Source organism: Pleurodeles waltl, chromosome 9, assembly GCF_031143425.1.
Source record: "Pleurodeles waltl isolate 20211129_DDA chromosome 9, aPleWal1.hap1.20221129, whole genome shotgun sequence".
NCBI classification, from domain to species: Eukaryota; Metazoa; Chordata; class Amphibia; order Caudata; family Salamandridae; genus Pleurodeles; species Pleurodeles waltl.
Window position 1 is genome coordinate 429,061,652 of NC_090448.1, and position 13,031 is coordinate 429,074,682.

General features: G+C 42.7%; 1 protein-coding gene across 4 annotated transcripts in view; it reads left to right on the forward strand.

Annotated features, from left to right (window-relative positions):
* Positions 1-13,031, forward strand: part of SIPA1L3 (signal induced proliferation associated 1 like 3) — a 635,337-nt gene that overhangs the window by 507,445 nt on the left and 114,861 nt on the right. For 3 of the 4 annotated variants that reach the window (XM_069207242.1, XM_069207243.1, XM_069207244.1), the window contains exon 16: positions 7,573-7,812. The exons of the other annotated variant lie outside the window; for it this stretch is intronic. In XM_069207242.1, coding sequence (XP_069063343.1) covers positions 7,573-7,812 — 240 coding nt within the window. The remainder of the gene's footprint in view (positions 1-7,572; positions 7,813-13,031) is intronic. 4 annotated transcript variants of the gene reach the window in all.

The following is a 13,031-nucleotide window of genomic DNA, read 5'->3' on the forward strand; positions in this document are numbered from 1 at the left end:
TTTGCCCTGCTCACCTCTCTAAGAAGGAAGAACCACTCCATTGTCTCAACCAAAGAGGAGCCTGAGCTTCCTCATTGACCACTCCAGAACACAACGGCTGGGTTTCTCTTGTGCAAAAAAGGACAGAGTGGTACAGAAGAGGACTATCTCCATGGATTGTCTTGTGCATCAAGATATGTTATAACCTGACCAACCAGAAAGCAGTCTCTGGAAGACTTGCACACTCGTTCCATCAGAGCAAATGATGGTACAACTGCGCTAATGTGCAGTGTGCCAGCCTTGAACATCTGCCAGGCTGCTACTTGGGTGTCAGGTTATATGTTCATAAAGTATCTCGCCCATACAATAAGAGCCCAATCTAGAGATCAGCACAGTCGGATTGTTGAAAGCTCCTTGTCCAACGACGTGGACAGATATATCAGAAAAAAAATGACGTCCGAGCTTGGTGGGGTCATCTATGTAGGGACCCCAAGGTCACATCCGGCGAGGGAAAGACCCAACTCTGAGCCACACAACTCCACATACTGATATGTGAGGGAATTGCTGAGAAAATTGTCAAGATCAAGTCCTGGCTTTTAGGGATATTCACAAGATGAGGAACTTGAGGTTATATGAAGTTTCCTCCAGAAAGAGCGTTGCGAAAGGTAAGTATCTTCATTAAGATAGAGAGTATTCCTCTCCATTAATGTCTCAGATAATAGGAAACCTACATTACTTTTAACTTTCTAGAACAGATATTAGCATTCCTTTTCCCCACATATGTGTATGCCTCATCCTAAACCAATATGTAATTTAAAAAATGTCTGTTTATAATCTGTGTATGAAATGTTTGCAACAAATTGTGGTCTGTCATAGTTAATCAGGTATTCTCTTTGAATTTCATCATCATTTTACTGTTTTGACCAAGGCCATATATTTATTGCATTGTTCAATGTGGCTACTATTTCATGATACTGGGATTGTGTGGCCTACCCTGTGATCACATGCAGGGATGGCTGCACAGCGTTGGCTGGCCAGTCCTTCTAATAAAGTTTATCATATGTAGGGACTGTGGTAACAGTATAAGCAGAACTAGATTATATCGAAAAAGTAAGAGAATTACTTACAAAATACATCCTGATTGTGTTAATATTGTGTTTATACATTAACTGTATTCCTGAAGTTACTGTATTGCTTTAAAATGCTGTCTAATTAATACACAATTATTAAGAAAAGCTATCAACTTCTCTCCAAGCTGGGAACTGAACCCCTTCCTTCCAGTCAATATAATTGGATCGTAGGTCACAATTCAATATCTGCACATTAGTGTATTGCTCTGATTACTTATACACTGAATTCTCACAAAGGAGAATATACAAGGTAGCACTATATTGTGCTTTATGTTTTAAACGTTTATGTTCCTTTGTCCTTCTTATTGTGTTTCTCTATGGTCAGAGCTTAAGTCTGTGTATTGTGTGTAATCTTTAGCTCAGTCTATTTGATTACCTCTTCACACCAAATGCATGAACATGGTTCATAACTGCAACTCAAGCTAGCCTGTACCAAATTCAGCTTGCTTCTTTATCACCAAAGTTAATTCATAAATGTATAAGAGTGAGATAAACATGTGTTAGAAGTAATATAACTGGTTTTCAAAAAGATGTCCTTAGAGAACAGTGAAAAATGCAGGACAAGCTCCAGGTAAGAATGACAAGTTTACTTTGTACATAGTTTTTCTCCCATGTCTGGGTTTCCCCGAGTTCCGGGAACAAATCCTCTGACAATTTCTCCTTGCTTAGAATAGATGCTCACTGTTAGTGGAAGGACTGGGTGGGTTCCATGGTCATGGCAGGAGCACACAATGGAGGAATCTTGCCTTCTTTTAATCTTTTGTGCTGTAGACCCAGTCAGCCTGTTCTCTGCCATTGGTCCTGGGCTACCCTTCTCCAGAAAGCTGGGGGAGAAGGATGTGAGGGAGCTCAGGGGCCCTGCCTGGAGAGCAAAGTCTGCTCTACTGCTTGTGCTGCAGGGGTCGGGATGAGGAGAAGGCAGGCTGTGCTCTTGCTTTCAGCCCCTGCAGCAGTTTCACTCGGTGTACATCTGTCGGACGCAGACATTTTGAGCCTGGAGTTTGCAAGCCAGGTATTACCCACCCTGGTGGCACCAAGACACTTACAGTGGCAAGTGGTGTAATTTAATGATGACCTAACAGTAAAGAAAAGAAGAAAGTTACCATTTGTTGGTAATGTGGAATATCGGCAAAAATAACTAACCCTAGTAGCCTCACCATGCTGAAGGGCTCAAGGAGCATTTTGTTCTAGGGTGAGGTTGAAGAAAATCACTGAGCAGGAAAACTCAGATTAAACTGTTGATTGGCTTTCCTGCAGAAAGTGTCATTGGCATTTAGTCATTTGCACTTAGTCTTTGATGCGAGGTAGATCTCAGTGGCACACTGCATCAATGCACCAGTTGTCACTGAACCTTTCTCGCATTTGTGTGCAAGTAACAACTCTTGTGGAGACTGATGCTTGACTTCTATCCTGATACCAATGCAATCACACTCATGAGATAGAAACCAAACTGCATTCAGGCTGATGTATGTGCATAATTTATGGTGAGGGTATGCTTGGGTCACCCATTGCTAAATTCTCAGAATAACCCCTTTAGGTGCATTGTATATACATTTATATTAAGAGGATATCGTGAGCATCTGAAACAGATCCAGCCTATGATGGAAGCTCCTATTCTGGGGCCTTTGTCTCATGATTCAAGAGTCGTCTTGATAGCAAAAGTTTTTTTTAAAGAGTGGCTCTCTAAGTGCTGTGATCCACATATTATTGAGAGCAGAACAAATGACTCACGCCATGTGGTCACTCTACTTTAGTGAGGTAAACCATCCTTCATCCTAGTTCATTGATCAGTAACATGGCAGAAGGAGTTCTTCCTAAAAGGCCGCATGGTGTCTAGGATTCAGACAAAGATTTTCCCTTTATAGAGAAAACTGTGTCCGAAGGCGCTCCATTGCAGCAGCCTGGGCCACCATGCTTACCCAATTTAAGGAGCTGGTTAGAGAAGGCTCTCCCCCCCCTCCCCCCCCCCCCCCCCCAACTCTCGGGATACTGTTACATCACCGTTGTTCCCAGCCCCTGCCTCCCTCAACTGCACAAACCCGCCTCGTTGAAAATGGCCCTTTTTGCAGGCTTATCCTCAAACTTTGTGCCTCTGACTTCCTGTGTTTGACACTGCGCTGCATTTCATTTTTGCTGGTGTTAAGACTCTGGGCACTTTACCATTGCTGACCATTGCTAAAGTGCAAGTGCTCCCTGGTTACTAGTAAGTCCCTACTGCAGTGCACAGTGTGTGCCCAGAGCCTGTAAATCAAATGCTACTAGTGGGCATGCAGCAGTGACTGTGTCACCCACATGGGTAGCCCAGCAAATGTGGCTCGGTCTGCCATTGCAGTATCTGAGAATGCAGTTTTAAACTGCCATTTCGACCTGGGCCAGGCCCAAACTTCCCCTTTTACTACATGTAAATCTCCCCTAAGGTAGGCCCAAGGTATTCCCATGGGCAAGGTGCAGTGTATTTAAAAGGTAGGGCTTGTGCTGGTGTGTTTTATATGCCATGATAAGGAAATACAGTGCTGCTAAGCTCGGCTTACACAATTACAAGGCCTATCCCTCCCATAGGGGTAACATGGGGATTGCCTTGAAATATCTTAAGTGTAATTTCCCATTGGGAGCAGAGAGAGATGTGGAGTTTGAGGTCTCTGAACTCACAATTTAAAAATGCATCCTTTGGTGAAGTTGGTTTTATAACTGTAAGTTTGAAAATGTCACTTTTCGAAAAGTGGGCATTTTCTTGCTTAACCATTCTTTGCCTCTCCTTGCCTATGGAATACACATCTGGGTCAGGATGATAGTTGGGCTGTTTATGCATTTACTCTAGACAGTCACACAAAGGGAGTTGAGGTGTGTCCTGCATGTCCTGATGGGCGTTCCTGAGCTACAGTGGTGGGAGGAGCTGACACTTGCACCAAAATAGGGTTGTGCCTGTCCTCACACAAAGCAGTCTCCAACCCCCTGGAGTGTGTCTTGGGCCAGGGCAGGGAAAGGCAGAGGTCTTGTGCAAAACAAGGACTTCTCTTGGAAGTTTGACTACTTTAAAGGCGGAAGTGGATGTAAGTACTGGACCGCTGACACCACATAAATAAATCCTTCTGGACTGAGGAAACTATGCCAGGAAGAAGATCTGGATGCTGTGGGAGGGACTGCCACTCTGCCTGTTGCTTTGTTGTGCTGGCCTGCTGCTTATGACCTAGGAGGGAAAGGACTGGACTTGGCTTGCTACATCCTGCTTCCAAAGCTTCTCCAAGGTCTTGGACAGAGCTTGCCTCCTGTTAAGTCTCAGGGACATCAAAGACTTAACCTGCCAGCACCTGGGCTCTCTTGCTGAGAGTCCTGACTTGCCAAGTGGTGCTAAATTCAGTTCCCAGGCCCTTGGCGGTGAGTTCTGGTGCAACAAGGAAGAAACTAGTGCATCGACTTCTAGAACGACTTCGACACCAGCGCCGCTGTCTGACTTACCGCCGTTATCTGCACCGGAGCCATGCGGATTCCCCCTCCTATGCCCTTTTTCCCCTCACACTCTTTTCCCCACGTTTCCCTGATGCCCCGGCTGATGACAGATGTTATTTCTCTTCCTTTCATACCACATCCTTCCCTATAGGGTACCTGGGATGCCTACAATTGATGAAATCAGTACGGATATACGTCCTGGTACCCATTGCTCAACCCATGCTAATGTATTACCCGCAAAATATGTCTTTCTGACAATGCTTATCATTACCTGAACTGCTTGTCATGTGTACCTCCATCTATTATTCTTTCTCTTAATGCCGTAACATGACTGTCGGTCATTTTGCACCTTGCATGATGTAACCAAAATACTCACAAAAAACCTTAATCATTTTTTTTAAAAATAGAGAAAGCTCTAAGACTCTCTGGAAGTTTTAGCCCGTTGTTCAGATCGCTAGCAGAGGTAGTTCTTCCACTGGAAACCACTGAGTTTCAGTTTGTCTTCCCAGTGAGCAGCATATTTATGAAGATAATGGATTGATGCATTCCCTAATTCTCTTTATGGAGGGGCTATGTATTTGCTTATATCAAACTATAGGAACTATGCCAGACAAAGAGGGATGGGCTGGTCTTGGAGGGAGAGATGAGGTGGTTGCAACTGACATTCACTCAGCTCACTCATTTCATCTGATGTGGACCAAAGACTGGCGAGTGAGGAGGATGATGGAGCATCTTGCAGTAACGGCTTGTCAGAAACAAACGTGATTCCTTCAGCTACTCCTCAGTAGTTCAGATCTGAAGGAGAAGGAAATGAGGAGTAGAAAGGAGCAGGTTCTAGCTATATGACTGAATGATCCTACATTAAAAAAAAAAAAAACATGCGGGCACACGCATACAAATGCACGCACACACATGCATGAACACAGTGCAGACGATTGTTCAGGTATCCCGGTCTAATATTGTGCAGTACCTTGAGCTAGTGTATGAGGAGTTTCAATTGGCTGTGTTTGTAAGTGGAGCTTTCTGAGGTGTGGTGAGATATAATTGCACCATGGAAGGTCAAGAATGTGTCCCGCTGCGGTGTTCAGGATGATCTAGAGATGGTGTAGAAGATGGTTGGAGATCCCAGTGTAGAACGAGTTGCCGTAGTCTAATCTGCTTGTGATAAGGGCTTTTGTGATGATGCATCTGGTGTAAGGTGGTAGCCATTTGAACATCTTGCAGATTATGCAAACATTGCGGAAGAAGGAGAAGTTGAATACATTGACCTTTGCTGTCATGTTGAACTTGTCATCCAGGATGATTCCCAAGTCTCTGGCATGAACGATCAGTGTGGGTGTGGATCCAAGCTCTGATGTCACCAGGTGGAGTCCCATGGAGAGTTCTTGTTCCCGAAGTTCACCACTTAAGTCTTGCCGGGTTTGAGTTTCATACTAAAGTATACAAGTGATGGATGGAATGCTTGAATTAATGTCAGCCACTGGTAATTACTTGGGGCCAAATCCCAGTCCATTGTTATTTTGCACATCATGCCACCTCAGTTTGGACCCAGCTATATGCAAATCGGATTTGACCCTACTTCAGTGTGAACAGTCCAGCCCAAACTTCAAAGCCAGGTCCACCCTAAACCAGACCACAAGCAACCCACAACCGTTTTAGCCATTGTTATGGGCACATCAGCTAGGTATAGACTTGGTTCCAGTGACACAGTGTGATTGGGACCCTCGTCTGGGCACACATGTCCCACTGAGGTGGCATGTTGTGCAAAATAATGATTTACTGGGATGCGGCCTGAGAAATTACAAGTGTCTGAGACTAATTCGAGCATTGCTATCCATTACTTTTTGTATACTTTGAAGTTGAGTTTCAGGCAGTTAGAACTTATCCCGTCTCCTTCGGTTATTATGCAGTTGTAGAAGTTGGTTCTGGTGGTGGTGGGCTTGTTGGTCAGAGAAAGGGTCAGTTTGGTGTTGTCAGCATAGGATACACTGGTGATGCCTTGGAATCTGGTAATGTTGGCAAGCAGAATCATGTTGATGTTGAACAGGGTTGGGTTGAGAAATGAACCCCGAGGAAATCCGCAGATCATATTCTTTGATTCTGATGTGTAAGATGGTAGTCTGACTCTGTCTTTCCTGTGAGGAAGGATACTATCCATTTGATGGCTGGTCCTTGGAAGCCTGTGTCATGCAGTCTTCTGACAAGGGTGTGGTGGGAGATTTTGTCAAAGGTGCAGAGAGGTCGAGGAGGATGAAGCCTGAAGTTTCTCCATGGTCCAACAAAGTGCAGATGTCCTGTCAGGCCATGATCAGTGCTGTTTGTGTGCTGTGGATGCTCTAGAATTCCGTTTGGGTGTGGTCCATTAGGTTCTAGTGTTCGAGGTAGCTAGTGAGTTGTCTATTGATGGCTTTCTTTAGCACCCTGGCTGGGTAGGGGAGTGAAGATGGGATGAAGGTTGCTCAGTTTGCTTGGGCCAACGGATGTATTTTTGTTTTTTTTAGGAGGACTTGGACTTCTGCATGTTTCTAGTCTTTTGGCAAGGTGACGGATTTGATGGAGGTGTTGATGTGGCTTAGGGTGTTGTTGACTGGTGGTTCTTCCACATTGTATATGTGGTGGGGGCATGGGTCAGCTCAGTTGGAGCCCCGGAGTATACCATTTTCATAATTGCTGCAGTGTCTTCTTCGGTGAGTGTTTTCCATTCATTCAAGTGCCTGTCTCGGTTGGAGGCGGTCAGGTTAGTGAAGAGTTCTTTGGGGTTTGATTGTTCAAAATAAATATAGTTAAAAAATAAATGGTAACAGTACTGTTTGCTAGAAAGTAACTCATTTCTCTTTTGTGTAACTTTAACATTTTGCATTATCCTCTTTCTGCCTAAGATCCCTAATTAGTGTACATTTATCAAGCTGTACCCCCTCAGTTTTTCCTCTGAATACCCACAATAGGATGTTATAGAAAATAATTTGCTATTGCTATAAATAGCTAATTGTAATTTTTTTATTTTTCTTCATTCCAGTAACATGCATTCAAGACATGGCTTTACATCTCCGATGTACTCAGAAAAATCATCTAAAAATTCTCCAGTTTCTGACTATTCAGGTCCCCACCACATGTCCCAATCCAGATCTTTCCAGCTCTCAAGCTCTGTGCCCAAGTCGTTTTACTCAAAATACATGTTGAAGAACAAACAGCCCACAGGATGGAAGAGAGCTGATGAGACCCCCATAAAGTCAATCATGTTTACAGACACTAAGAAGTAAGTAAATTACTTGTACAGATTTCTTCCTCTGTTTCACTAATTGCTGATAGTTCTTATGAGAGACTGATTTCCCTTTTTTGGTAAACATTTGCCTTATATTTACATTTTAAGAGTCTGTAAATGTTAAGCAGGTCTGAAAATGTTTACTCATATCTGCATTAAACTGTTTTGCCTCTAAGAGATTAGGGGTCTGATTTAGACTTTGGCAGAAGGGTTACTCCATCACAAATTTGACTAATATACCTGTTTGCCATATTATGAGGTCCTTAGGATATTATGGAATCGTAATATGGCGGATGGGATAGCCGTCACATTTGTGAGGGAGTAATCCCATCCGTCAAACTCTAAATCAGGTCCTAGGTCAGCAAACATCAAACAAAATATATACCAGCACAGTTTATGTTCATCTATACTACTATTGCATTTGGCATCTTATATAGGTGATTTCCAAATTAATTAGATCCAATTTTGGTTAGGTTTAGTTATGTAATCTTGCTCCCCACTTGTACGGCATTTGTAGAAAATGTTTGAGGTAAGTTGTCACACTACTGCCAACATGTTTACAGAAAATAATTAGGGGAATATACTTTTACCATCTTCTTCAATTGGAGTCCAATCAGTAAGCTGACAAAACATAACAGGACATAATTGTTAGCTTTATAATCTTAAGTCCACAATCTGATTCGGGGTTGTTGACGTATGCAATTATTGTCATAGACATAATCTCTGATCACCATCATCTAGAGCGTTACAGTATTGAAAGAATTTTCACTGCCCAAAGTATCAAGTGCTTCAAGTGTGTCTCTAATTGGTCACCTACGTTGAAAATATCCATTAGTTGCCAAAACAGAATCTCTGCCATTGATGTAAATGGAATTGCCAATCAAAATCAAACTCCTGACATCACCTGCCTTGGGTACCCAATCACACATGCATACCTGTTAATCCACTTTCATTTGGCAGTTGTCACACTCCTTCTACTCATAGGATAGGGGCAAACCACTTGCCTTGACATAAAGACCTATGATGCAACTATATAAACGTCCTTAACTGGCAACCCACTGTTCATAGTCCTTGCTTTACTGGGCCAGACCCTCCGACAGATTCTAAAGTTATATCCAATGGAGATCAAGCCACACAATCATCTCCACCGAAAAAAACAAGTAGAAGGTTGGTATGTATTCACTACATTCAGGCCTTGAACAAGATTTACTGGATCCTATAAAACATTTGCATTCATGATGTTGTAGGATATTTAGTCATTAGACATGCTTCCTCCTTCAAAGCTGCTTACACTGGTCACCTTGTATAGTAGGTCATTTACAACCCCGGTATAAGCACTGTCTGCAAGTGGGTTACCCCTTCGAACCTGGGTAGAACTATTCACCATTTAGAAAATACCACAGGCATAAACTCACACCTCAATGTTTAATTCCCCATAGAGCAGATTACAACATTGATCTTTTCAGTATTCCCTGTTCTTCAATTACTCTTGGGTTCCCATGAGTTACTTATGGTCTGGATTCAGATCTCTCATCCTGGAACTCCTGTTTGTTGCTCATGGGTTTTGCAGCTTAAACATTAAATACTTGGTTACATTTTAAACCCAGTGTAATTGTAACCATTTCAATGTGTGTTGGAACTTTAGGTCTTTAAAGTCCTGCCGGATGTTCCTGTCCTTAATAGACCATATTCCTTTAAGTTGTCTGCAGTCATTTGGGCAAAAGAAGTTCTGCATTAGCCCTAGTGAAAATCTACAAGTAAGCATGAGTAAATGTTATTACCCCCCCTTGCGTTCAGCATTATTAAAAAGCAATTGAGGCCGAAGTTTCCCCCTTATGAATGTGTGTGTCAACACATTTAATCACTGAAAGTGAAAGCATAGTGCTTTGTTCAGTTCCAAAACTGTTAATGGGTTACCCAGTGAATGCTTTACAGTCCTATCTGGTCCAACTTTGGCATCATAGGATATATCAAAGTCATTTGATCAATAGTAATGTCTTACATGGATTGTGATCCATCAGATCAATAATCAGATTAGTTATAATTTTGGTCTATTTTGTGTCAGCATGCAGGGGTGGTGGGTACTTTTCAAATAGGGAAGTCTCCCATGCCTGATTGATTTCTCTCCTACCAGTGCCTGCTTGAGCCTCCCTTTTGTTACAAACGTCAGGGGGATTCTTCCCTGAAAAACGGCCAAATGTCACATTTTACAACATAACTTTGTCATAAATGAAGTGAAAATCAAGAGGTTCTAAAGTTGGAAGTAATAATTTGGTGGTGTGCCAGGTAAGCCTTCCACCCTTCTTGTTAGAGGTTTTTGGTGCTTGACATGCCAAATAAGTCTTTCATAATGTGGTGGAAAAACAGGAATTGCTTAATAAATCTTTGATAATGTGATAGAAAAGCAGTGCATTTCTCAGTGCAGTTTTCCTACAAATTAGCTAATTAGCAATATGCATTACAATCTGATTATGCAATTTCACTGGCACTTCATTTATCAAAATATATATAACCTCTTCAATCATTTACTTTTTCAATCTTGTCCCTTCTAAGTAGATACTGAGAACTTCCTTGGAAGGGCCAGGATGACAACATCAAAAGTTGGCTAGCACACGGCGGGAGGAAAGAAGCCCAGATCCAGTGAGAGATCAAAGCTGCCGGAGAGGGCCAGGAAGGGAGCTATTTTATATAACGAGGGCATAGTGTACAGGAAATGCAGGCCCGAGTAGATTCCTGAGGCGGGCCATGCCACCTGTGTACAAGCAGCCTAGTAAATGAAATCAATGGGCTGACAGGTGCAGAGAGCAGAAACTGGTTTAAATGGGTTCTGCATGCGCACCCCCTATTTCCCTTGGATGTTAGTGTATCCTAGGTAATCTCATCACAAAATTGCATCAGCACTGAATCCCCAAATGAAACATGGACTGCTGACAAAAACATAAAGGAAACTTAACAGGCCAAGTAGGGACCCTACAGAGACTTCTGTTTCTGATGAGCATTATTGTGACCTACTGGTCAACCGGTCCCCCGCAGGGAGACTTCCCTGATTACCAAACCTTTTCCTTCTTCCCCCAATATGTATTTCACTTGTTCTGAGTGATGAAGCAAACTGTTAGAAATGTGACTTTATAACAATATCACTGTGATGGGATCACATACTGGCAAACTGCGATACTCACACTTTGATTAAAGGACACCAGCTGTCTGGGGCTTCCACTGGAAGATTATTTGACATGAAAAGAATCCAAAACTGCCTCAACTGCACCTCATTGAGAAATATTTATTTCTGTATAGTAAGTACAAAGACATGGAGCAAAATTAGGCACTAGATACCCCTCCAGATGCACAAAATACCCGTGGTCAAATGTTGAAGGAATTGTTATTTAGAAGAGACACTAAATCCACTCTTGAATTCAAAATGGACTCAATGAACATAAAGGCGAATATATATCTTTCAGACAGCTTTCTGCACAATAAGCAATAATGTGGATTATATGGGATGCACCTTGCTGGAAACTATGACAACATTTAAATTATTGACCCCTAAGGGGGCAAGCTTATACTAGTTTGCCTGGAAAAGACAGAAAAAATATCAGGGAGAAGCAATATTACAGGGGTTGGAGTTCTGGAATGTGTGGAACACCAGAACGCTCAACTGTTTGCAGAAGACTAGATGATGAATATTCTCAAAACAAAAGGCATGACTAGTTAGTTTTCTCACCATAAAGGGTGGACAGATCAACTGACCCTCAGCAGAGACAGCCCTGGAAGAGCCATTATCATCACTCTTTTCAGCTATCATGGCAGGCACTTGATACCTCAGACATCAAGCAAATACAGACCAACTCAATATTAAAACACCACCCTCCAGATTTTCCTGCACTTTCCCCTCATTGTGCCAGTCACACCTTTGATTCAGACAGCGGCCCTTAGGAAAGATAATTGAAATGTATGGTGTTGTTCCAAGCAAATTTGAGAATAATTGCAGAAGGGAAAGTGGTGCGTTTCCTGACTCTTTTGAAATTTTGGGAGTGCCTTGGCTGTTGGCATATGGCTAATGCGAGAAGCAAAGGAAACCAAGATGGTACTGGCAGCATGTTGACAACATGGAGTCATCTTGGAGATAGAGGAACAGCACAAGTGGAAACACACAATAACTGTTCTAGCCAGCGCTCTTTAGGCACTGGATGTAACATATGGCTCGTGATCAGGCTTGGTGCAGGTACATCGACTGTAGAGACTCTAGGAAACAACAACTGACCCCTGATCACCTAAAGTATTTGGCTTTATTTTAATGTTATTGCTAAGTACAATAGATTGAAAGACTAATTTCCAGGAGCCAGTCACCTGTCAGGTTATTTTGTTGAGGGATTCACTTCAAGCCGAAGTTCTGATGCATCAGTACATTAATGGGTCTGACCATGCTAGTAATTCAGCACTGGGAGGCAAAGACGAAATGTGACTGTAGGAGGCTGGTCTGGCTTATAGTGGGTACCTTGTGGTACTTACACCCTGTGCCAGGTCCAGTTATCCCTTATTACTGTAGATGAGGTGTTTCTAGCAGCTTAGGCTGATAGAAGGTAGCTATGGCAAAGCAGCTTAGGCTGAACTAGGAGACATGCAAAGCTCCTACTATACCATTTATATCATATAGCATAATATCATAAGAAAACACAATACACAGAGTTACAAAAAATAAAGGTACTTTATTTTTATGACAATATGCCACAAGTATCTCACTGAGTACCCCCAGTAAGAACGTAAGTAACATACACAAGTTATATGTACACAAACCCAAAACAGGTAAGTAAGAGCAAGAAAAGTAATGCAAACAGTGTAGAATTACAATAGGATGCAATAGGTGAACATAGGTCTAGGGGCAACACAAACCATATACTCCAAAAGTGGAATGCGAATCACGAATGGACCCCAGACCTATGGGAGCTTGTAGAGGGTCGCTGGGACTGTAAGAAAACAGTCAGGATGTCCAAGATACCCCACCCCAAGACCTTGAAAAGTAGGAGTAAAATACACCTACTACCCCAGAAGGACACAATAGTCGTGATAGGAGGATTCTGCAAGAACCACAAACACCAGCAAAGCACTGAAGACGGATTCCTGGACCTGAGGACCTGCAAGGCAAGGGGACCAAGTCGAGGAGTCGCAATAGTGTCCGGGGGGGGGGGCGCAGGAGCCCAGGAAACCCCCATGAA